At 29.5% G+C, this 27,034-nt stretch overlaps 2 protein-coding genes across 2 annotated transcripts; both read left to right on the top strand.

The window, feature by feature from the left end:
* The first annotated feature begins 1,613 nt into the window (after positions 1–1,613).
* On the top strand, positions 1,614–3,014 carry LOC108451451 (uncharacterized). The gene has a single exon (XM_017749139.1). It carries the CDS (start codon positions 1,614–1,616, stop codon positions 3,012–3,014), a length of 1,401 nt encoding a protein of 466 aa, XP_017604628.1.
* Positions 3,015–20,626: 17,612 nt separating this feature from the next.
* LOC108451959 (LOB domain-containing protein 15) lies at positions 20,627–22,147 on the top strand. The gene is made up of 3 exons (XM_017749675.2): positions 20,627–20,934; positions 21,274–21,529; positions 21,633–22,147. The coding sequence occupies exons 1-3, from the start codon at positions 20,921–20,923 to the stop codon at positions 22,032–22,034; spliced, it is 672 nt and encodes a 223-aa protein (XP_017605164.1). The 5' UTR covers positions 20,627–20,920; the 3' UTR covers positions 22,035–22,147.
* Positions 22,148–27,034: the final 4,887 nt, after the last annotated feature.

A 27,034-nucleotide genomic window follows, 5' to 3' on the forward strand; every position in this document is an offset into this window, starting at 1 on the left:
GAAGTGTGAGATTATGGGAGTGTAATGTTATATAATGTGAATCAAATATACCTAATAGTTTGACTGAGTTGGTACTACTCATTAATAGAATACTAACTTAATTATGAAATTAAAAAGAAAAGAAAAGAGAAGAAAGAAAATTTATTTTTACAAAATAATAAATATTATTTTAAAAGTGTTTTTGACTTTTTTTCTATAAAATCTAAATATATATATATATATATATATATATATATATATATATATATAAATTGATTGAATTTAAACCTTAAAGATAGTATTTAGCATCTCACTAAAAGCACATTTAATTTTTCATCAATTCTTTTTAAAAATTGTTACATAGATATTTAGAATTTATTTGAATCTAAGGTGCGGTTTATAAGTATATGTGCTTATGGGCTAAGTCGGTCGAGCCCAACTAAAATTTTAGGCCCATTTGTTAGGTCCGGCTTAAAAATAGGCTTAAAATTTTTCTAAGTTTGACTGGATAAAAATGTTAAAATTAAATGGGCTCGACTGACCCGACCAGTATTAATTCTTTTAATATTAATTTTATATAATTTTTTAAAAATATAATATATCAAAATATTAAAAATATTAAAAGTATTTTTAACAAATTAAAAATAAATTTAAAAATATATGTATATTTAAAACTAAAATAAGTAAAATGATAGTAAAATAGTGAAAAAACAACATAAAAAAAACAAAAGAAGAAATAAAACAGTAAAAAACTGCAGATTATTATTATTTTTACATATTTAAACTGGATCCGGACATAAAAAACCTTATCCAAAACCCATTAATGATCTATTTATAAGTAGCATGTTGATAAAGCGGTTAAATGATTTCAATTGAAATTGAATTCTTTTAGCAAAATAAAATATTGAAATATAATTCTTTCAAGAAAAAAAGGCAATTCTTTAAAAAAAAGTCCAATATCTAATCTCAAATACAAAGTATAAGTATAAATTAATTACTACGCATGTATAAATTACATATTTAAAATATATGGGTATTATTATTAATTTTAGGTTGATTTTGATGGTAATTCAATCAATAACATTATTAATATTAGATTATGACACATTTATATGAATAAAAATAATTATGTAATAAATTTATTAAAATTAACGTAAAAATTAAATGTGACTTTAGATAAATTGGTAAAATTGAGAGGATAAGTATTAAGCTCTTTTGTGTTCAAACAATATCATATGCATATATTTTTTTAGATTTATCACAATGTAAAAAATATAAATACCTTCAAAATAATATTTATTGCCTTGTAAAATAAAAGAGTTTTTAGTAAATTTACATCTGAATTGAGACTCGATTAATGGATCACATCAACTCAATTAAATATTATATATAATATAAATAGATAATAGTTATTAAAAAAATTAGAACTGAAAATATTAATGACAAATCCTAATAATGAACCACCACAATTTGCTGTGCTGTTTCTAGTGGTTCATTGGAACTATTACATCTTAAAATTAGGAATTAAAGTCCTAATCATACTTTTAACTCTTAAATCAATTTATGTATATTTATATCATAGCTATTAGAAGCACTTATGGTTCATCAAATTGTTCTTTTTTTCGTATAACACAATGAGGATGATCAAATATATGTTTCTTGCCTATAAAACTTTGGCGTTTAATCTATTGAGAGGTTGCTGTTCGTTCTCCAAGACCAGGCCATTGTTGAAGTCATCGACAAGCAAGATGACGGTTCATGCACCTTGGAACCAACTTCCCAATGACATATGGAGTTCAATCTTTGAGCGTTTGGGTTTAGAGGATCGTCTCCGGTTCGACCTTGTCTGCAAGCAATGGAGATCAAATATAAAGCGAACGCCACAGCTACTATGGCTGATGCTCCCTTACGACCGAAATTCTCAATATTTGAGTTTCTTTGATATGTGTGAGGGCAAAATTCGTAAGTTTAATCTCCCTGGATCCGCCCAAGGAGGTTGGTTTTCTGGGTGTTCTAAAGGTTGGCTTTTCCTCGTCACAGGCATGGATGTTGATGATCTACGAATATTTTTGTTTGATCCCATCTCAAGGTCTCAAATTCCGCTTCCACCATTGTCGACAATATCAAGTTTTAAAGATAGTTTCACTGCTAGACACCCTGGATGGAACCCTGCTGCTTGCATAATAAATGGAGTTGAAATATCTTCCTCTGATGCATCACAATGCATAGTAGTGATAAAATTTTCTATTAATAACAGAATTTTGGCACTTTGTAGACCACAGGATGAGAGGTGGACCATCGTTGAAGGGCTACTAGGTGATGAGTATTATTATGGGAATTTCTCCTTCTTTGATGGGGAATTATATGCCTGCATCTTGAGTTCAGATAAGGAAAATAATAATCAAGATCCTTGTTTTCAAACTCATTCCATAACTTTAGGAAGTCAACGTGTGAATCTGAAGTTGATCAGCTCCACACCTCCACCCACTAATTTAATTTTTGCCGCAGATGCCGATGAGAGCATTTTGTACTATAAGGACTCTTTCCGGTGGCCTTATTTGGTGGAATCAAATGGTCAATTATTGGTGGTTACTCAAGTATATGACAGAATAATGGATTTGGACGACAGTGACAGCGACAGCGACAGCGACAATGACAATGACGACGGTGATCGCACAAGCCTATTCATGTATTTTCAAGCAGCTACGTTCCAAGTAAAGAAGATTCAGACAATTGATGATACATTGCATACTGCAGTATTAACTGATGTGGGTAATCAATCATTATTTGTGGGAGCCGGAGATTGCTTAGCAGTAAAAAATTGTGACAAACTTTATAAGAATTGTATTTACTTCTTACATGACATGGATTATAGCCTTCACAAACAAGATTATCCATTAATTTCTCGTGAAGCTGGTGTTTACTACCTTGAGGATGGAAGCATTCAACGTTGCCTCCCAAGTATTAAGACTCAAAATCATTGTTTATACATGTATTGGTTTTCACCAAATATCAAATCTAGAGTCTTAGGTTAGAAATATGAAGCAATGTTTAGTTATACTTCTATATAGTTGATGGCTACATATATGTATTAAAAGGTTAGATAATATATTAGATGACGACTTTCTTTGTTCTGAACTAGTTATGACTAAGCTGTAATTTTGGGTTTCTATTCATAAAATCAATTTTTATTTGATATAGTTTACTTTGTTTTACTGGATTTATGATATTTAGATTGTATTGAAAATATCAATCTTATCTGATTTTTTAAAAAGAGACTTATGTTTTAAAAAGTTTTTAGAAAATAAGATATTGCCACGAATTTACCATGTCACATTTAAGCTTTTATAAATATTTAAAATTACAAAATATATAAAATTGAAAATATAAAATATTATCAGAGGAATTAAAATTATTATAAAGTTATATGTGAATTATGAAAACGCACCAGCTATGAAAATATTGCAATTTGGCCCCTACAAGTTGTCCACTCCCATCACAGCTCGCCTTCCGCGGCCACCACACCCCTGCCTTAGCCACCCACATCATCACCAATTCACCATCAACCATCATCCTAGCTCTGCCTCCTCGACTTAAAAACACCCTGCCCCCCTTGACTTAACAACAATGATGAGAAAAAAAGGGTACTCTTTTCACCTATTTTTCCCTTGACTTTGGGCTCCCTAACATCACTTTTGGCCTCCCCCTCCTACTCGCACTCTCTCGCAATCACTATACACCACCAATACATTCAAAATTAAGAAAATGCAAAATTCGAAAAATTAATTATTTTTTAAAATTTTGAGTTATTTGAGTTTACTTAAATAAGTAATTTTAATTTTGAGTTTAAGTAGAGTTGAGTTTTACAACTCGAATAATTTGAATAACAGATTAGTGTAAATACTTATTTGGTCCTTGTCAATTTTGAAAATAAGCAAATTAGCCTCTCTCTCAACAAAATTACAAATAATTTTCAAAAATACAAAGTAATTTTAAAATTCCAAATATTTATAAAAATTTCAAATTTTATATTTTTAAAAATTATATTTTTTTAAATTCTAAAGAATATATAAAGAAAGTTAATTTTTTCTAAAATAATAATTTTAGAACCTAAATATGTTAATTAATGATTCAAGTTTATCATAATAAAATATTTTATTCTTTTATTATTTTGTTTTGAAAAAGTTTTCAAATATATATGGTTTCAAATTTATGTGCTCTAACATGGAATTAGTTATATTTTAACAAGTTTTTAATTTGACATGTTTAATATTTTTAATTTAACTCGAACAATTTCACTCAATTCGACTCGACTTGATTTCAAAAAAAATTCAAATCGAGTTAGGATGATAAAATAAAACTCGTCAACTCAATTAACACGGAATTTATTCACTCGACTCGAAAAACAATAAGGAGAAGACTCCTCGTTTCATAGTTGAAGGGGTTCGGGGTGTCTCTTGGACGATCCCAATGGTGGAAAAGTGGCTCACGGCAAGGAGGGAGAGATATTGAATTTCCATTGTGATCAGGCCGCGTACAATGGATGTCTAGCCAAAGAAGAGTTCGAACATAGATTTGGTTTCGAGGATTTCAAATCATTTCTTGGCCAATCCAAGCCAATAATCAAAGAGAGGGGAAGGAGAGGAGGAGCGTGGTGCTGATGGTTGGTTGGTGCAGACCACTTACGATGGCAAAAGAAGTTGGGCGATGCTCAAGGTATGGGGAAAAGAAGAAAGGAAAATAAAAAAAAAAACGTAAAGAAAAAAGCAATAAAGAAAAAACTATATGTAACACCCCAAACCCGGCCTAGACATTATAGCCATATTTGAGAAATTACATCAACTTGTTTAAAAACTTTTGTTTTAATTAAATTTGGAGTGCGTTTTGGAAACAGAAAATTTGGCAAAACTTTCACAGATGTTTAGAAAAACTTAAATCTAGAATCACTTATCTCAAACCCAGAATTTGAATTCAAAATCGTGTTTTGAAAGCAATAATTTTGGCAAAACATTTCCAGCTTAAAGACAAACACTTGCTAAAACTATTTGTTTACTTATAGAAAAAAAAATTCTTTAGGGGTTACTTAATTTTGCTGCCAAAAAACTTTTCAATGCTATAATTTTGAAAACCAAATAAACGGAACCAAAAACCAAAACGAAGTCTAAACAAATTTACAGTCCAAAATAATTAAACATATAAATTATCTTAATTTATGAATTGAAATCAATTTGAGCTTCTGCACGCCATCCGATTCCAAACTCAAAGTTTACCTAAAAAGTCATAAACAAAATAAATGGGCAAGCTATAAAGCTCAGTGTGTAAAACGCAACCCAAACAACAAATCAGATATGCACAACTAAATAGTTACGTTTTCAGATACAAACTCAAACATACTCTCATATACATAATTAGATAAATTTCATAATCGAATACAATTTCATATTCAGATTCAGACACAGATGCATGTTCATATTAAGATACAGATGCATATGCAGATCCTACCCCATCCGCTATACATCATCTTCGACCATCCCTACACATCGTATAGGATATTAAATACCCATACAGCCCTACACACCACTTAGGGTCAATATGACACTTTTAAGAATATATGCAACTTAGTTTTTAGATCAATAGGCGATTTATCACCAAATACATATGTACGTGTATAAATATATATGGCTGAACCACCAGAAATTACAGATAAATTAAACTGCCCACATTTCCTCCATAAACACAAATTTCATCCCAATGCACATGCAGAACTAACAAATGTCAAAAATATACGTGTCACACATGCTTTTATGACAAATACAAATCATGCTTAACGAATAACATATCATACTCATCAAAACTTAATCGAATCATGCAAATATATATTTCACATATTTAAACACATCATACACAGAATTAGATTAACAGATACCTTATTTCAAAGCCTTAATTAAGCAGTATGGCCCCTACGAAAACTCTAATTACGAATCTCCGAGTTAAATAGGCCTAAGTGAAATTTTGCAAAAAATGGGCTTACACACCTGTGTGACCCACATGACCCAACTGGTCAACCCATGTGGCCCACACGGCCTAACACACGACCTACACATGCTTGTGTGGCCCAGTCGGCCTAACACACAACATACACATGCCCGTGTGGTCCACATGGCCCAAATAGCCTAGCCCGTGTGGTCTACACAGTCGTGTGCTACACACAGCCTACAACACGACCTAGCACATGGCCGTGTGGAGTTGGCAGTCTCCTTTTTCGATTCCTCCGTTTGTTATTTTTTTGGATTTTCGTTATACACCTGAATAAATTTTGATGTAGAACTATGAAAAGAATACCAATACCCCAAACAATCGCAATAGTAGTCCTCAACCGCAATCACAACACCGAAGGATTGTTGTTTCAAAAACTTCACCTAGAAAACCCCAACACCATTAAAGGCGACTAAACGCATTACAGATCATCTACAACCCATGAACTAACAAAAATAACAATTAAAACGATAATGACAAATTATCAATGCATTCAATAAATAGCGAGAACATTTCAATTCAATGTGCAAAATCATTTAATCCCTTTTGCCCAAGTAATAGGAGGAAAGATATTCAGAAACATGAATGTCCAACCGAACACCAAACGACCGATGAAAATGGTGCAAGCGCCAACAATGACAATACTTTGTTGTGCGATAAATGTGAGTTAGTCAATGACCAACTAATACACCAAATGCACAAAGCGCAACTATAACAATGCTCTCAGATGCTCGAAACAGTCCGCACAATGAACACCAAGAAATGATGGAGTACCATACGCTCTAAAATATGCCAACTATATCCGAAGAATTTCCAACTAATTTTACTGAGAATTTAATCAATTATTAAAGTCCTAACTTTAGCAACGATTTTCAAAAAAAAAATCAATTAAATATAAAAAATCACGATTTAACCAAAGTAGCCATCATTAAAAATAATTTAATAAATCACAGACAAGTAAAATTTCAAATGAACTGAGTGATAACATCATAGTCACTAAACTAATAATTCAACTACAAGAGTAAAATGTTTTAAAATATAAGAATCACAAACCGAATTTCTAAATTTTCGTAGCTTAGAAGCATTTAATTTACACGACCCACATTTCTAGGGTTTGCAGTAGAAAATCATACAAACTTATATTAAAGATATATTGCAAAGATAAACAATCGCAGGGTAACTTAATCTCCATGCCAAAACACGATATTCGGAGATTACCAAAGGTGATTCTAAAAATACGATGAAAGAATAATACAGTGATAATTAAATCAAGTATTATTTACCTATAATTGGACGATAGTGATAAAAAGAATTGGTGGTGATAGGTCGCAATTGAGTGGCAAGCTTTAAAATACATAAAATTAACAAAGAAAACAATGAACAATTTTCTTGACTTTTGACTCTTAGAACCGATGGTAGGAGGGATTAAAACAATGTCAAAGCATATGAGGGGTTTTAATGCAAAACCACTTCAATCGAATTACCAGCTTCTAAGCATATCCAAGAAGCATTTGACCAAAAAGATAAAAAAGAATAACAGTACACAATTCAAGATGCTGGAAAGCTTGCAACAACGACAACTTATAAGTAAATGATTTTATTAGTAAACAGTGAAGACAATTGATTCCATCGCATAATGTGTATACTAACCAGTAATTAAGACTACCATTTTAAAACCTGACTTAAAGAGATAAACTTAGCCATCCAATTTTGACCCAAGCAACTCAGATGCTATAAAATTGTTCAAGAAATTAAATCAACTTATTTTCATGACAAACTCTCAACAAATATGTACGAGCTTATTCAAATGGAAAAGTGGCTTACACAAGAAGACTATGATCACGCCCCAACACAGATTGAACTTGCAGAAGTAAAGGTCCAGCACAGATGGAACTAGCAGAAGTAAAGGGTAAAAGATATTTTCTTGTCAAAATATGAACCAAAAAGAAGGGAAAAAGAAATAGGATAGAGAACGGCAGAACAAAAAAAATAAAAAAAGAAGAAAGAAACTGCAAAGATGGGGAAGAGAAACGTGAAATAGAGTGGGAGAGAAACATGGGAATTTTGGGAAAAATTAATTAGAAATTTTTTTTTAAACCACTCACTTTCCCCACTCAATCCCTGGTTAGTTAAAATCTTTCCCGGAGTTTAAAACATAAAACATAAAAAAATAATAATAATAATTCTACTCTGTATACACAATAATTCGAACACATAATTAAAAAGTAAGCTAAAGCATTACCACTTAATCATTAATTAAGTCATCATTGTCACTATTTGAACGAAATTAATTTATAAATCATACGCCCAAATATAAGGGTTTAGACAAAAGTAACAAAAATTCATAAGACAGGATTTAAACCCAAAACCTCACACACACACACACACACACACACACACACACACACACACACAACTCACATCTCTTAACCATTAAACCAAAACAAATTACCTTACATAATTTCGAAATCTTAACTCAAGAATTAATATGTGATTCTTTTAAGTTTCACTAAACCTATTCCTTCTAACTTGATTTTCAAGATGTGAGAAGGTAAACTATACAAATAATAACTCAACTATTATTATAGGGTGTTTTTGTTGTTGTTGAATTTTGTTGTGGTGATTTTATTGGCATAATAATAAAAGTAGCCCAATAATATTGATAGATTTTTATTAATTTAGTCCTAATTCTAAAATTTTCAATAAATTTAACTTTCAACTTTACATATTTTGTCAATTTAATTTTTATTCTTAAAATTTAAAATAACAATTTTAAAAAATTTAAAATAAAAAATTAATGGTTCATTTTTCAATAAAATACATACAAAACTATACATAAATAAATAAATACTTATTTTTATCTTTTTCCGAAATTTATTTATTAAAATAATAATTTATAAGTAAAATAGTTTTTTTTTAAAACCCACAAACAAGATTTAATAGTTTTTTTTTTAAACCCACAAACAAGATTTACTTTTTTTTTTAATTTATAAATAATAATTTATTATATGCCTAGCCCTATTCCTTAGTTTTCGTCGAATTTCTCTAGCATTGGGCACCGTCTTTGCTCACAACTATCAATACTAATAACCTTTATTTTGAACCCCTCGATTTTCATATCTTTCATCATCGTGCCATTAGACTAGAAATCAGTTGTGTAGTTGCCGGCATGGCTTTCCATCTATTAGGTTTCCAAGACCTCATCCTCACTTATATATTCCCCCAATCATGCCTACCTTAAAGCATAACCTCAAACGCAACAAACTTGTTCTAGTCAATGATGGAAAAAAAGGAAAAAGTTGAACATGGCAGTTGTTGCGCTTTTTAGCCTCAGGATATAGTTTTTGACCCAACCTGAACATGGTAGTTGTTAGTGTTACAAAAAATGAGAAAAGTTGAATGTGCTTAAGTATTTTTCATATGTTTTCATAATTTATTTTATTTCTAAAATTATTATTTTAATAAATGTCATGTTAGAAAATGAGAAAAATAGATATTCATTTATTAATAAATATTTTTATAATTTTGTATGTATTTTATTGAAAAATAATTATGGCATACCCACAATATGAATGAAAATAATTATACGATATATTTATTAAGAATTCACTTATAAACCAAACCTTGTTTTAGTTAAAATGACAAAGTTGAGAGAGTGTATGTTTGGTGTTTTGGGTTAAAATCTCATTGTAAGCTAGAATTCTTCTAAATCTATATAAAAAGACAAAAGTACCCTTAAATTAATATTTATTGCTTTGTTAAAAGCATTTTGGTAATTTAATAACCGAATTGAGACCCAATTATGAGTGACACAAATTCAGTCAGAATCTTTATATATATTGACACCAACTCGATTATGAAAATTACAAAATGTCTTTTCGTAATAAAATAAATCATATTATTCAAGAGTACTTTAGTCATTTACTTTTTAAAAATCAATAAAATTTTGCATGTGATTGAATTTGAACCTCTATTATTTCATCAATGAAATATTACCTTTACTATTGAACCAAAGCTTTATTTTAATATAATATTTTTATTTTAATTATATTATATATACTTTATTACTTTCATCAATTGTATATATTAATCATTTCATTATTCACATTATGTTATTTTAAACATAAATTCGTATTCTAAATAAGTGGTTGCCACACGCATATGTGTATGATAGAGTTTTTAGTGATGTATTTACGTGTTTAAATTTTATTTACTCACAATTTAATCTATTCTTTTATTTTAATATTTTACATATTTCATGTGTTATTATTTATTTTATATTATTTTTAAACACCCTTTGTGTTCTAAGTGTGTAACTTTCACACATATATATGTGTGGTAGAATTTCTAGTATTAATAATGTTGTTAATTGAGTTGGTGTCAAAAGCTAACTCAATACCAACTCAAAGTTGATGGCAACACCATGATGAACAATTGTATGCATTAGTATTCTTGTTTTGGTACAATGATAATTCGAATCCAAACTATTCCCGGGAAAGATGAACTTGAAAAATAGGCGACAACTTGATTTTACTTATTAGTGTTCTTAATATGATGTATTTATGTGTTTAAATTTTTTTTACTCACAATTTAATTTGATTTCTTCCATTTTAATATCGTATATATTTCATGTGTTATTATTAATTAGTTTCAAATTATAAATTTCAGTATTTATTGTATGTTATTTTCAAATACACCTCTTCGTTTTAAATTCGATCTCCTTGCTCAGAGAAGCGTATTTCTATATTGATATTCAATGGATAATCAACAAGCGCACTCTTGCTTTATACGTTACTCTCTTGCAGTATAAAGAGGTCATTCTAAATCATTCCAGGAATTTTAAGGTACAAAATTGATCAAGGTAGATGGAATCAATATATGAAATACTATCTTACGTATAATGACTTATTTGGCTCTTTAATTTTATAAAAAAATATTATTTTAGATCACTATTTAATTTTTTGCCTCTTTTAACCTTTAGACTTATACGATTTGTCAAATCACTAAAAAACGAATGAAAAATTAATATTTGTTAACTTTACAGACGTGACTTACACGTGGATTGCACATGGATGCCACATCAATAATTAATTAATTTTTAAATTTTAAAAAATTCTAAAAAATTATTAAAAAGTTTACAAATTATAAAAAAAAACATATTTTTTAATATTTTAATTGTAAAAAAATTAATTAATTGTTAACGTAGCATAAACGTGAGTTGCCATGTGGATGTGATTAGTAAAGTTAACAAAAGCTAACATTGTTGGAAATAATCTAGTTCGAAAACGATTTTCTGTACAGCGGAAAAATAAATTTTGAAAATTGAACTAGTTGTAATATTTATAGCAATAAACTTTTCCTGAAATATATTTGTGCTTTGAGCGAGATGGATTCTTGTCATTACCTGTTGTCAATTGAACGATCTTCTCCGTTATTCTTGTACCATGAACTGCTTCGACTTTAGACTCGAACACTTTCGAATCAAATACAAAACCAAAAAATATTTTATTTACTTTCAGTGGGAAAGTAAAAACTTCTCTATTATAGAAACAGGTAGAATTGTTATTCCGGGAAAATATAATTTATGCTTGAAATAAATTCTCACTATTTTCGGGTAGAATAACAACATCTCAAAGTTGTATACCACTTATTATATCTTTAGCCTTACCAGTGCCATCTATTTATAAGGAGAGGAAGTGAAACCCTAGTAAAATACATTTAATGTCTATTTAATAGAAAAAATCAATCCCTTAGCTGAACTAGGAGAGAGGGACGACTAATTGGGTGTGCCTTCCCTTATATGTATTATGATAGAGATTCAAGCCTCTCTTGTATTGGGTTCAATTGTATGTGCTTACTGAACTTTTAACTCATCATTTTACAATTTAATCCAACCCAATACATGTTCTTCTATTTCTGAAAATAGATATTATAATAAAAAATTTTGCACATGTAACATGGTCAAAATGAGTTATAACATGTCAAAACAACCAAAACATTAAGGTAGCATATTAAACCTGTCGTAACCATTTTTTTGTGGAAAACGGGTATCGACTTGGCAAAAAACGAAAACGGGAGTCGCCACCAATCTTTTTAGGTGTGATTGGATCACCTTGTAAAAGTGGTTGTTTTTAACAAATGGTTTGATTTATTTAAACAACGATTTTAGTCCACGTAAATCAAGAAAACAGGTTCGGGAGTCGATTACGCACGAGGAAGGATTAGCACCCTCGTAACGCCCAAAAATTGGTACCTAGTTGATTAATTAATGTCTTAGTGTCAAAAATTGAAAGCTTGAAAGACACTGAAATACGATCCTTCTTCGTAAAAACGCTAATTTGAAAATGACCAAATAAATTAAAATAAATGTTAAAGACTTTCTCATCTCGAAGTAATAAAATGTCACGCCTAGTAAGTTAGGACACTATATCTCAAACTTCGAGAATGAGCTTGCCTTTATTTAAAATTCATATATTCTAAAATTTTTTAAAGGTTGTTCGGTTATTTAGGATAAACAGGAAAAGTCGAAACCCAGAAAGTTAGGGCACGTTTTCTCGAATTTCCTAATACCAAATATTGCCTTTATTTTAAAACATATTCTTACTTCGAGGTGACAAAGTGTCATACCCAGTAAGTTAAGGCACAACACCTCGTACTTCCGAAAATAAGTATTATTTTTTTTAAAAAAACTCGTATAGCGATTTAAAAGAGTATTCCATTATTTAAATTAAATGAGAAAAAATCGAAACCCAGTAAGTTAGGGCACAATTTTCTCAAATTGTCTAAATACGAAACTTGTTTTGTTTTAGAAAACACAATTATATGCGTCGAGTAAAGGACCAACGTAATCATAATCACATGGTGAAATGAGAAACAAATCGCAGCATTAACATGCATAATAATAATAACAAAGGTGATGATATAAACACAATAATAATGACGAGTAACATAAACTTGCAGATATATAGATACATGTATGAATAAACAAATAAATATAATGAAATAATGATAATGAGAATAAAACGAAATAAAATGAAATAAATACGATGATAAATGAAATAACAAAACAAATTGTAGTGTAAATTTGATTTTAAATCGAGGATAAACAAATAAACATATGAGAAAATAAACAAACTTAAAAATGATAAAATAATAATAGTGGTATAAATAAAAATAAGTATTATATGAAACAAAATAATGATACAAAATAAAAAAATTTCAAAGTTCAAATTACATGAAAGTATAAACGAATACATAATAAAATCAAAGTATTATATAAAAAACGTAAGTGTATAAAAGAGAAACCATAATAATAATAGTAGTAGTCATAATAAAAGTAAGAATAATACTAAATATAACAATAGTGATATCGTTAATAAAAATGAAAAAAAATAATATCTATAAAAATAAAAATAAGAACCATGGCAATAAAGAATAATGGTAGTAATAATAATAATGAAAATAAGACTAATATTAATAGTACATTAAAATACAATTGTAAAATAATGACAATAGTAGTTATAATATATGGGTAATACATAATAGAAAGAATACAAAAATATAGTAATAATAATAAACAATAACGTATATGTGTGAACAATAATGATAGTACAAAAAAGAAGTAATGATAATAATAATAATAGGAGTAATAATAATAATATAATGATGATAAACAATAATAAAAGGAACAAAAATAATAGTAATAATAAAGATATTTAATAATAGTAATAATAACGATGATATAGATAATAATATATACATAAAAATAATAGTTAGAAATAAAAATAATGGAAGTAGTAATAACAATAGTAATAGTAATAAAGATAACAAGCAAGAATAATAATAACAATAATAATAATAATAATATATTTAATTCATTAATTTAATTAAAATATCAAAAAATAAGAAAGAGGACTAAATTAAATCTAGAGTAAAAGTTTGGGGCCAAATCAAAAAAATAAAAATAAGGGGAAGGACCCATTTGGAGTGCGCGAATAACATGGGGGACTAAAAAGGAAATTTTTCCTTTCCCCAAAACGCTGCACTTTAATCGGGACCAAAATGTAAACGAAATAAAACTAAAGGAGCGAATTTAAAAGCATAACAAATTTAATTGAAAAATGATGAAAAAGCGAAGGGGCCAAAAGCGCAAATAACCCCTCCGCTTAAAAAACACGCGGATCTAAAGCCGGACGGGTCGGGTCGGGTCGGTCCAAGAGCAAAACGACGTCGTTTTGGACATTTGAGGCCAGCCCCAAAACGACGTTGTTTTGGGGGCGGGCCTATATAAGTCAATTTTTTGGAAAAAAAATCATTTCATCCCTTGTTTAAAAAAAAAAAACTTCAAGAAGCTCTCTCCCCCTCTTCTTCAGCCCTCATTCTGGCCATGGATCCACTCGTCCCGCCACCGTCAGCCATCACGGCCACTGTCATTGGCACCGCGCCTGATGGCCGGAACTCCGAAAGGTAATTTTTTTTTTTAAATATGTATATATATGTATTTAGTAAAAGGGAAATAGGTTCTAAAAAAAATAAAATGAAATAACAAAAACGAAGATAATAAACCTTTTATTGAAGCCTTTGAACTCTTCTTTGTTTTTTTTTTTTGCTGCGATTTTATGCCCGTATCTTTATCTCTTTCTTGTGTTTAAATCTATTCTTTTTATTGATGAAAAAAAAGTCCCTTCTACATTGTGTTTTGATGGCTTTTATAGCCTTGTTACATGCTTTATTTTATATTATCTATCTTTTCTCTTCCTTTTGCAGGTGTAAGTGGAGTGGTGGCACAGTGGTAGTGGGGTAGGTGGCCAAGGTGGGTGGCCGACAAGGGTGGTGGAGTAGGTGGCCAAGGTAGGGCGACAGCTAGGGTTCTTCACCCCTTTTCTTTGCTGAAAATTGTTTAGGTTTGGGCTAGGGGTTTTTTTTTTGGGGGGGCCCAAAATTGGGCTGTACAAAACCTTTATAAAATCACCCATTAACCAATCTAAAGCATGGAAAACCAAGGCTTGTATGCATACATTCAAAAGATATGGAATTTGACTCAAGGCTAATAAAAAATAAACAAAATAGAGGTAGATATCATCAGCATCACAACTAATAGTTATATGAAACATTTATATTGTATCGCTAAATGACTTTTCTAGTAGATGTCACTAGGTACCAATTGCAAATGCAAATATTTCATACTTTTCGATGTTGATAATGGTGTTTGCTTTTGATCCTCGAGATGCATCGAGCCTTGATTCAGAAGACTTATGTACAAAAACAAAGGCGCATTAAGCTTAAAGTTTAGTAAGATAGTATGGATAATACCTTATATACTTGCCTTCAAAACTAAGATTCGGGTCAAGAAGAAGATTATATAATACATTTTGAAATAATGTGAATGACAACTACATGACAATTCAAAGAAACAAAGAACAATTTAGTACCATGTGAACACATACAAGAATTTGCATAAAACAATTCAAGTATTTGTTTTTTAAAGTCAAAATCAAGTTATTATTAGAAATCAAAGCTAGTTAACTTCAACCCTTAGTACGCCTAGAAAATAAAGATAGGATAATTGAGATGAGTTGTTTAGAATTATAATAGCAGCAACACAGAAGCTCAAGGGGCTGAATACCAAATTAGAATCGCACCAAAGTGTCAAGAGCAAGAGCACCGAAGTGAAAGTAACAAGAGTATTGTAGTACAAAACAAGAGTCCCTATTGATATGCCAATTATATCCTAACCATTTAACTAAGCTAATAGGGCATTGTTTCAGTATTTCCAAAATGTCAGTACTAAATCAAATTTACAAGTTTAGAATAACACTCGAGGCAATAATCACTATAATACAAATTAATAGTTTCATTCATAATGTTAAAACACCAAGTCAAGATTCAAACTCTCATTAACATCTCCACAACGAGATTTAGCTTGAAAATTATCTATAAAGTTATCTTTTTGTCATCAACCACATTTTCATGTCCATAATATGTTGATATACTATAATATATTCAATTCCATAATAATAAACCAATTAAAAGCATTATAAATTTTAAATCAGATTTCTACTAAGCTTCTCAATATGTCGATATATGACAAATCGGAAATTGTGGCTGTTACATTTCAAGTTTTTTTTAAAGAAAACCTCTAAATTTTTTATAATTACCCTTCAATTCCCAAAGTTTGAATTTGAGTCTTGTTATACCTCTTCCACAAGTCTCTTACATGTCCTCAATCAACGAACCACATACCATACATGTGTCCCTATAGGGCAAACCTCACATCAAATGAACCTTAGGCATCAAGCAACACCATAACGAACTTTCGCTAAGCCATCTCCGCTAAATGCGTATGGAGCCTTGGGCCCATTGATTACCTAATTGTCCCAAGATATCGTATCATCAATTTAGAATGACACATCACCGCCACTTCAATGAGATAAGATATGGCTGCTGCCAATAAACTCAAGACTCGTGGCCTCTTTTATCTCCCATATATTAGCCTAATCACAACACGTGAGAGATGATAGAGCACACAGCAAGATACTTACAACTTTCTTCTCCAACCAACTGTGCTTTGTCCTTCCAATTCTCTTCTTCTTTGAGAAGTGCAACTCTCTGCTCCAATCCAAGGTGAACCGCCATCATCATGGATGTATATTCCTCCTTGACATTTTCTCTTTAGCAAATTAATCCATCGGAGACTGTAACATCTCATCATGATAAAATTTCAATAAATCTTCCCTAGCCTCAGCTTAAAATTGAGTGATAGTGACATCTCTATAAGTTAGAGATAGTCTTATGTAAAATGGAAAAAAAAAACGCTTTCAGTTAATCAATATAGAATTTTGAAGTGTCCGATTATACCTTAGATTTAAATTGAATTGAATCTAGATATGGTATATTATAATCCAATTCCTATTTTTCAATAAAAAATCTTTTTAATTAGAACTATTAATAGAAATTAATTTCTAATATGTTGATTTATAAAAATATATATATATGAAATGGGCTTTCAAGCTCTACTGGGGTGATAAGGGCCGAGTTTGGTTAAAAGGAATAAAATAAAAATGGGATTGAAATTGTGATGATTAAATTATTTAGGGGAATGAAAAAAAAAGTTCATGTGATGTGTGCATGTATGAGGCTTTAGCTGACATCTTGAAATAGAGGTTACAACACTTAAGGTGTATTGGGTCATATCTTGAAACAACAAATTGCGGGTAGTACACGGCAATCCTGATAAATAATTAAATTTCATTTTCGAAACTAGAAGATCCCAAGATTTGGTCCTTTTTAGTGGAGATGGCTTCTTGATTTTGACAAGAAACTAACATGCTTGGCTGGCCTTTACAATTAAACCTCATTTCTATGATCATCCCATTTTTCAATTACATGTATTTGGATCATAACCTAACCTTTCTTTTATATATATATATATATCGTCTTAGTCGTAATATTGTTAGAAATTACACATGCAAAAAATAAATGGTATGATCGTCCTTGTTATGAAAATGAATATTGAATGAAAGAATTTTGACGAATCTTGCTAAACTGCAAATGATATTGTGGTGGCTGAAGCTCTCAATATCATGACAAGACAAAACCGATAAATTTCTGTTTTATTTTTGAACAAAAAAGAAAAACATGCAAAAAAAAAAAAATGTTTCCAACTTGTGGTAATAATCAGTTGCAGATATTGTGGTAGAATTTTTTATCAAGCAAAGAAACTCGAAAAAAATTAGTGCCATTATCTTTTAATGTTTAATGGACATGCGAATCAAAAAAAAATTCACTTATCATAAATAAGATTTCAATGGTTGATATGGATTGAAATTTTGTAAATTTTGTTCTCATCACAATAACTTGCTTCATGAAAATTATAGTGCCTAATATTAACTAACATATTTACTCTGTTCATTGTGAGGAACATCACTGAGTGGTTTTTTTTATGTATTCAAATTAAGTTTTTAATTTTAACTAAGTTTTTATTCGAGAAAGTGCTAGTGAGAGAGTTCAATCATTATAATTATATGAGAGTAAGCTTACAATGAGTATGAGTGATGTTAAGCTAAATATCTATTGTACTATGAAAATTATAGAAGATTACTCTTCGAACAAGACCTTGCTAATGTAAGATTGGATCCGAACCATGTAACTAATTAGTTGTATTCTTTATTTTTCTTTTCTAGTTTTAACTTGTTTTTATAAATTGCAATTAGTTGTAACAACTTAAACAGTAATTCAACATTTACAAAATATATTTTTCAAATCGCATTTAATGTCAAAAGAAAATTATATTTGAGAATTGAATAAAAATTATGTATGCAGACATTCATGTCAAAGAGAAATCAAGAAATTTGTACAAAAAATTGAGATTAAATTATAAAGTTCAAGAGTTTAAAGCTAAAAACTACAATTTTATTAAATTATAAAGTTCAAGAGTTTAAAGCTAAAACTACAATTTTATTTTATTTTATCCAAAACAAAAAAAACTTAAATTAAATTATTTAAGAGGGATTAAAATTATACTCTAGAGACCAAAGCCTTTTCTTACTTTCCTGCATAGATTCAGATTCATTAGCGGTTATATTACTTTTCAAAGAAAGCCGCAAATTCAAATATTAAATTAACACTAGTGAAAGACAATTATATTAATAATTAGGGTTGAATTAAAATAATTTACCACTATAGGTAATAGAAAGGTTTTGACATGAAAACACATTTTTCTTTTTCTTTTTTTTTTTGTTAAGTCAAGAAAAGTATTCAAGCATAAACATGATAATTTACATAATTGATTACTTAATTTATATATATATATATATATATATATATATATATAAAAGGTGAGTAGATTAGGGTCTTTCCTAAGGAAGAAGCAAAGACCACATGTGGGCAAAGCCAAAAATTGAATAGTTCGATAATTTCCAAAAGTCAAAACATTTAAGGAGTCGCACGTGTGCAAGCAGTGAAAGAGCTGGCATTTTTTCTCTTCAAATATATCAAACCTCCTTCCACTTTTTAAATTTAAAATTTTATTCTTATACTTCAATTTTGAGACATTAAATCTCTCTATTTTCTATTTAAAATTTTAGTCCCTTTCCATCTAATTTTATTATTAAAGTTAATGATGTTAATCATAAATAATTTTTAGCTTTCAATATTTATATTTTTTTTGTTAATCTTATCATTACCCTTTAAAAGTACTTTAAATTAAAAAATTAAAACTATTTATTTCATATTTTAAATAAAAATATATTTAAAATGAAATAAAATAAAAATCTGTAAAATTCAAAAATTGATTTTAAAATATAAATTTTTCAAATTTTAAATTTCAATGTTATCTAAATCGAACTAAATTAGCCAGTCAAACCGGAAAGTGGTTGGGGCATCAGTTTAGCGAGAGGTAAAAACCAGTTGAACTATGAACCGGTACGAACTAATTGAACCAAGCTAAAAACCAATTGAACTGATTTTGAACCGGTCTAACCAATTGGTTTCCAGAACGATCAGTTCAAAGCAAATGAATTATTAAAAATTAAAAATATAAAAATCAGTCCAACTACCAATTGAACTAGTTTTTAGCCCAGTTCAATTATTTTGTATCAGTTCATAGGTTAACCAAATTTTTACCTCTCATTGAATTAATACCCCAACTGTTTTTTGATCCAATCAAGGCCAGTTCGGTTTAGATAACATTGAAATTTGAAATTTTATGTTTTAAATTTTTTTTATTTTTGAATTTTAAAGAGTTATTTATTTTTTATTTTTAAATAATATTTTTAAATAAGAAAAATATTTTTAATTTTTAAAAAATACGATACTTTTAAAGGATATGGACCAAAATGACAAAAGAATGTAAATGTTGAAGTTTAAAAAAGTTTAAAATTTTTAAATTTTGGTAGATTCACAAATTGGTACGGATAGCTTGAGCCAAGCTAAAAAGACAATTGAACCAATTTTTATATATTTTTATTTTGATTTTTTAATAATTTATTTGCTTTGAACTGGTTGGACTGGTTGTTTTGGGAACTAATTAGTCAAACCAATTCGAAATCGGTTCAATGGTCAGTTCAATTAATTTTTTTTACTTGATTCAATCAATTCATATCGATTCACAAGTTAACTAATTTTTACACCTCACCAGATTGATACTCCAGTTGGTTTCGAGTCTGACTTGTCATAACATTGAATTTTACAATTTTTGTTTATATTTTATTTTTGAATTTTAAAGTTTTTAAAATTTTAAAATTAAAATTTTTATTTTTATGTTTTTTTAATATGAAAAATTAATTTTTAAAATTTTATGTATTTTTAAAGGAAAGGACAAATTTGATAAGAAAATTATAAATGTTGAGGGCTAAAATTTTATTTTAGTTGTGATATTGTTAACTTTAACAAAAAATTAAACAGAGGGACTAAAATTATAAATAAAAAATACAGAAATTTAATATCTCAAATTTAAAGTATAAAACTAAATTTTAAAAGAATACAAGCACCCTTAGTAGATTTATTTTTTTTTTTTGTTTTTTCCACTAAAAAAAGATAAAAACATAAATTTCACCAAACTCAATCCCCCTCTCCCCTTATAGCTTCCTTTAAAGCTTTTGCTCTCAAAGTGGCAAATCATAAAAATCCCAGGAACCCTCGTACATCAACTTTAGCAACTACCCATAAATTTTTATTTTTAGCTTTCTTTTGTTTCTATTCTCAACTTAATATAATTATTGCATCCCCTTTTTGTCTATTTATTTATATAATTCCATTTTATATAAACAGTGGACCATACCATTTCCCTCTGTATATCTTGCCTTTTAAGCACTCTTTTCCCACCCTTTCTCTCATTTTCCCTTTTTTTTCTTCTTCATTTCATCAGCTTCACAAATTTGTTCTCCATACTTGAGAGCATGCCTGAATGTCCAGAGAAAGGTAAGAAGTACAAATCTTTATCTCTCTCTTCTCTCCATCTCTCTATCTCTACATAAATACACACATACACATATATATATTATGTCTTCATGTTCCTTCTTTACTCATCGAGATATATTTTGTCATAATATTTTCGGATAATGTGATCATAGATATCTTTAGGCTTTGTAGGAGCCTAATACATACGATGACTAGCTTTTTCAGGAGGTTTTGAGGCTTAATTGTCTCTTATAAGAAGATTATTCATTTATATTAATCAAATTAATGTATTGGTTTTTATAGATATATAATGTAATAATTCGATTTTATTTTTTATTTTTGGGTTCGTGGGTGTTTTAGGGAGAGATTTGATGAGATAGGCAAGAAGATCAAGAGAGAAGCAGATGTTTCAGCCAATTATCAGATGGGAAGAAGGCATATGTTGGGTCCTCCTGGAACCCTAAATACGATTACACCATGCGCCGCCTGCAAACTCTTGAGGCGTAGGTGTGCTCAAGAATGCCCATTTTCTCCATATTTCTCCCCTCATGAACCCCAGAAGTTTGCTTCTGTTCACAAGGTGTTTGGTGCTAGCAATGTCTCAAAGATGCTAATGGTAAGAATTGATCATAATTCAAATTAACCCTAAACCCGTAGTAATTATTATCTTTTAGATCTTGTTTTCCTCTAATGGTGGCTTTCATGGTGTATTAATACAGGAAGTACCGGAGAGCCAACGAGTCGACGCGGCCAACAGTCTTGTTTATGAGGCGAATGTGAGGTTAAGAGATCCAGTTTATGGGTGCATGGGTGCAATTTCAGCTTTACAACAGCAAGTTCAATCTTTACAAGCTGAACTGAATGCAGTAAGGGCTGAGATAATAAAATACAAGTGTAGGGAAGCTAACCTTGTACCACCTTCTTCCCATGTAGCCATGCTCTCATCTGGGGCTGTTTCGGTGGCTGCACCACCGCCAGCCACCACTCAACCACCACCTCCACCACCACCACCTCCTCTTCCTACTACCACCGCCGTTACAACTTGTTCCATATACACCCAACCCACCACTTCTACGGACTATACCACCCTTCCAAATGATAATGTTTCCTACTTTGGATAAAAAGATATTTATTACCTTAGACTGACAACCAAAAGAATCCCCATTTATTTTTCTCTATAATGATGCAAAACAAACATGGAATAAAAATGAGGAAGAAATGAGTATTCTTGTTTCCTTGCTTTTTTTTTTTTTTGGTTTTATTTACTCACTCAAAACATTACTGTCTAGCTTGCTCAACAATTGATAAACTTTCATATATATGCCCTTTACCTATAAATTTGTTGGTTGATGTGTTTCTTTCTTCTACATTTTATTTTCTTATCTTGATTTCCACTCCTCTTTCAAATTTTCCTCATTCAATAATATGGCCACTATCATACGGTGAATGGACAATATATATTCTAATTCCCGCAACATTAATAACTTTTCTCCTTGGTGACATGCATGTCCAGTAGATAGTACTGATTATAAAAGAAAAGTTCATTTAAAAACTATAGAGGCCCCTATATTAAGAGTTAGATTACAAATTTCCTTCTCTACTTAAAAAATGAGCAAATTAGTCTTTGTACATTATTTTAACGTGCAAATTAGTCCTTTTTGTTAAAAGTTTTATCCATTTGTATTGTTAAAACCTAGTGTGGTTGACGGAATAACCAGATTGTGGTATGTTGTGTGCCATGTGTACCTTCGACGTACAATGGCCAGTTTTTAAAAGTAGGAATGGATAGAATTTTTGACAGAAGGACATTTTGCTCTTTGATATAACATATATGAACTAATTTGTCTATTTTTTTTTTTGCCAAAGAGAATAAAATACAATCCGACTCATTGTATAAGGGCATTAATGTTACTTTTACCAGAGAATTTCATATTGCATAGCTATTGAGTGACTTACATATCCAACCCTAGACAATGGCAAACACAAGTGAGAATTTGTTATTGGGGTGTAAAATTGGGAGATCCTAGTAATGGAATAATAGCAATTTTGGTGAACTTTAAAATTTTATAATTTTATTTCAGTCTCCCAATATCACCAATTTTTCGATTTAATTAGTGTGTGTGGGAGGGTGAATGTGTTGCATGTGAAAGACAGGCTGTTAGCACATGCTATTCTGTGCCATTGAAGGATCTAATATTGACATGAATTTGGGAAGGGGAGACAAAAGGTATATATAGTTTTGATCATCCCCAAGTAGGGTTAGAAACTTCTAAAGAATTTTTCTTTTATTATTATTATTTGGGTGTTTGGATTGTTGAAAGCATACAAATGAAATACTTTTATCATACATAACTCTTATTATAATTTTTTGTTAATCTATTTTTACATGTTAAAGATATTTTACCCTTTTGCTCATTTTCAGGCCTTCAACATATCAACTTTTTTCATAATTATATTTGTAAATAATTACTTTTTTAATGTACCCATAATTTTTATGCCTATATCTTCATCTCCTTTCTCCTGTTAGTCAATAGTTTGATAATTTTAAGTATTTATTTTAGAATGTATATGCTATAAGAATGATATAATATATGATTTAATGGGGTAAGTCTAGCTATTATAGAAACCGATCGAGCTAATATTGTTAGACATAAATGTTTACTTTTCTTAAAAGAAAACCAAAAATTTTATCTTTTTAAATTTATTAGATTTTATTTTATTTCTATTGCACCTAAAATTTTAAAATTTATTCCAATAATTCTTTTAGGCACACTAGAATTTAATTACTATTATGGGTGCTTCAGCAGTTACATTAAATTGCAAATTAATTTTAAAATATGAATTTCTCCGAGCTCCCTATATAGTAAAGGACCTAGCCAGCAAAAGTGAGAATCTAGGCCAATGCTAACCCTCATTAATTAATCACAGCTGATGAATTTGGTTCAATTATTGATTGGGTTGACCCATCTCAAAGTTGTATTAATTGGGCACACTTTAATAAAAACTACTGAATCTTGTCAATAAGCTAGTATTTAGTGAAAAAAAAATATTGATATTTAGTCAATGATAGTGCCATTTGCCAGCTAGCTAAGATTATTTTGCTCAATCATGGGTTTGCTTGGCGTGTGGGAAATTAAGTGGCATTTTGGAACTTGTATTGCTCATTTAAGCAAGCAATGGCAAACTTTTTATTTCATTCATCACCCCTTTTTCTTTTTCTGGATAAGTTCGTTTTACGGTTTATATTAAAGATTTATAATTATCTTTTTTAGTAATATTGTTCTCAAGATTTAAATATATATTATTAGTATACTAAAATTTATAAATATCAAAAATAATTATAACAAAAAATATATAAAGCGAAGTAAATATAAGTATACATACACATTTATACTATCTAATTTGTTTTAAAACCTAACCCCATCATTATCATTTAAATTAAACTGAGTATTGTGAATGAATTTTTCGCCTTTTAAGTTCAAGTTCCATCGTACCTAAATGTCAAATATAGATTCCTTTTAAATTATTTTGGGTTTAATCCTATTATGTGTGAACTTTATTTAAATATATTTTGATTTTTAATTCATTGTGCTTTGTGTTAATCTGATTTCAATTCTAAATAATCAAATATGTATTATTTGTAGTTGTATTCGTGATTTATACTAGTAAACTCCTTAAAAATTCAAACCAAGTACTAACTATCTATACTAATATTTCAGTGTTTGATTAAGATTATTTCACCTATCAATCGAATTTCAATTCAGTTTGTGAAATTATAAAAAATAAAACTCATTATTTTTATAAAGTACCAAACATTATTTTGAAGATACTTTTATCTTTATAATTTAAAAGAAATAATACATATAATAAAATTTAAACCTAAGACATCATAATATTTATTAACTCAGCTTTATTGTTTCAAACAAAATCACATTTATTTTTAATTAAATCATTTATAAATTTATTACATTAACTACCTCATGGTTATGTAATAATCTAATATATATATATATATATATATGTATTACATAAGTAGATGATCTACTGTTGTTGAGTCTCTAGAATTGTAAGAGATGTGATGGAATTTGGTCTCACGTCATGGTTGCTTGAAATCGTGGCATCTCACCTTTGTCTCTATATACAATCCTTTCATTTTCTTTAAAATAAAAAAGAATTCCCACTTTGATTAAAATAATAATAATAATAATAACCAAAAGGATATTCCGCTCTTCCTTTCACAATCTGCCTAAGATTTTACAATTTATGGTCTCTATTCAACATAAGGATGATTGCCACCTATTATAGAAAACAAACAGGTGTAACCTTACATTATTATTTATTATTTATGATCACTATTGTGAGGATTTTTTATACAAATAACTTAAAAAAATTAATTAATTAACAAAATGATCTACACTAAAAATTATTTAAGAAAATGATTCGATTTTTATAGTGACACTCGATGTCGCTTGATTAATCAGCAGCATCACTTACGTTTCCCCTCAATCATCACTCAATCATAGGTCGACCCATGGATAGGTCTAAAATTGACTGTGTATTTTTTTAATTTCACAAGTAACCTTAAAAAATTACCATGTGTTTTTTTTAAATATTTTACTATATTATTATAGTACACTTGTTAATCTTTTGACCTTACTTGTGGAGTCTAAAACTTCATTAAAATGTACCAAATATTATTTCATAAAAAATTAAAAGGACACTTGAAATCATCTTAGACCCGCTTGTGAAATTTTTTATTCCACTAATTCTTGATATATTACTAAAAATTAACTTTTGATTTTTTTTATTTTGATTCTATTAGAAGATATTTTATACTTTTTAAGATTTTTTTAAATACTATATTTTTAGACTACATTAGTAGTCACCAAAATTCTTTTTTGGTCACTCAACTATTAAAACTTACAAAATGGTCACACATAACTATTCAATTTTGTCTTCTTCAGTCACCAACTGGCTAACAGTAGCTGTAATACCCTATACCCAACCCAATTTACCAAACCCAAATATAAAATGTCACAATATTCGCAATGTATATCTTATTTATTTAAAATCCTTTCTAAGACAAAAGGTTTGAATGAAACATTTCTCGTTTGTCATAGACTCTTAAAGATAGTATAAAGCCTTACATCATAAACTTTGACAAAATAGACATATTCGTGGTGTGTATTACTATTTGTCATTTGAAAACAGGTTTCTAAAAGTGTCCCTTTGTATGCATAATATTGTCTTCAATCTGCCACCATGACGTATCCCTGGCTTGGTCCCTCTCACTGCACTAGTTCGATTCTCGGAACCTGTATACCAAAAGACACATGTAAGTTCAAAATAACTTAGTAAGCCTCATTCATTATTACCTTTAAGCTATGTTGGAGAATTTCTCAACTTAAGGGTTTTGGATTTCCTTTCAGACCTTGGCGGATACTTATCTGATTCATAGTTGGCGAATTACTATACGCCAATCTCTTCACTTAACCATGTTTACACTTCTCACCCAATTGGCGAATCACAGACTTCACCCTATATTTCAAATCTCATTACACAATTTCTTTGTAGATAGTAGTTTAATGCACTTCTCAGAATGATACCCAACTGATGCTACTCTTGGCGAATTCTTTTATTGGATCTAGCGACTATCAAAACACCAGTTACATCGTGTTTCCAAATCAGTCCAGACAACTAGACTTGCTTAAAAAAATATAAGGTTTTAATTCAGGCAATAGAATCTCGGTTGACTTTAATACAGAACTTAAGAAATTTCGAGTTTGGCAGAAATTTGCACTACTAATATTTCAAATACACAAAGTTCCCTGACATAGAGGATCACTATAGTTGAATCATTAAACGGGTACTCTGTCGAGAACTCTTTCATATAGACATGCCCAGGTCTTACCACAAATGTGGAATATCAACTCGTCATTTAGGCGTTGCAGAATTTACAATACATACAGACCTTCTAGAAAACTTGCCACAAGAATTCCCTAGATTACTCCGCCACTGAGGCTTTCTGAATAATACGCTAAGAAAGTTTTATAGAGAGCTCACCAAAAATCCTTTACAGAGAGTCTACCATAAAGGCTTTACAGAATATTAGTCACAAAGG

This window comes from Gossypium arboreum, chromosome 5 (assembly GCF_025698485.1).
Source record: "Gossypium arboreum isolate Shixiya-1 chromosome 5, ASM2569848v2, whole genome shotgun sequence".
In the NCBI taxonomy this organism is placed as follows: Eukaryota; Viridiplantae; Streptophyta; class Magnoliopsida; order Malvales; family Malvaceae; genus Gossypium; species Gossypium arboreum.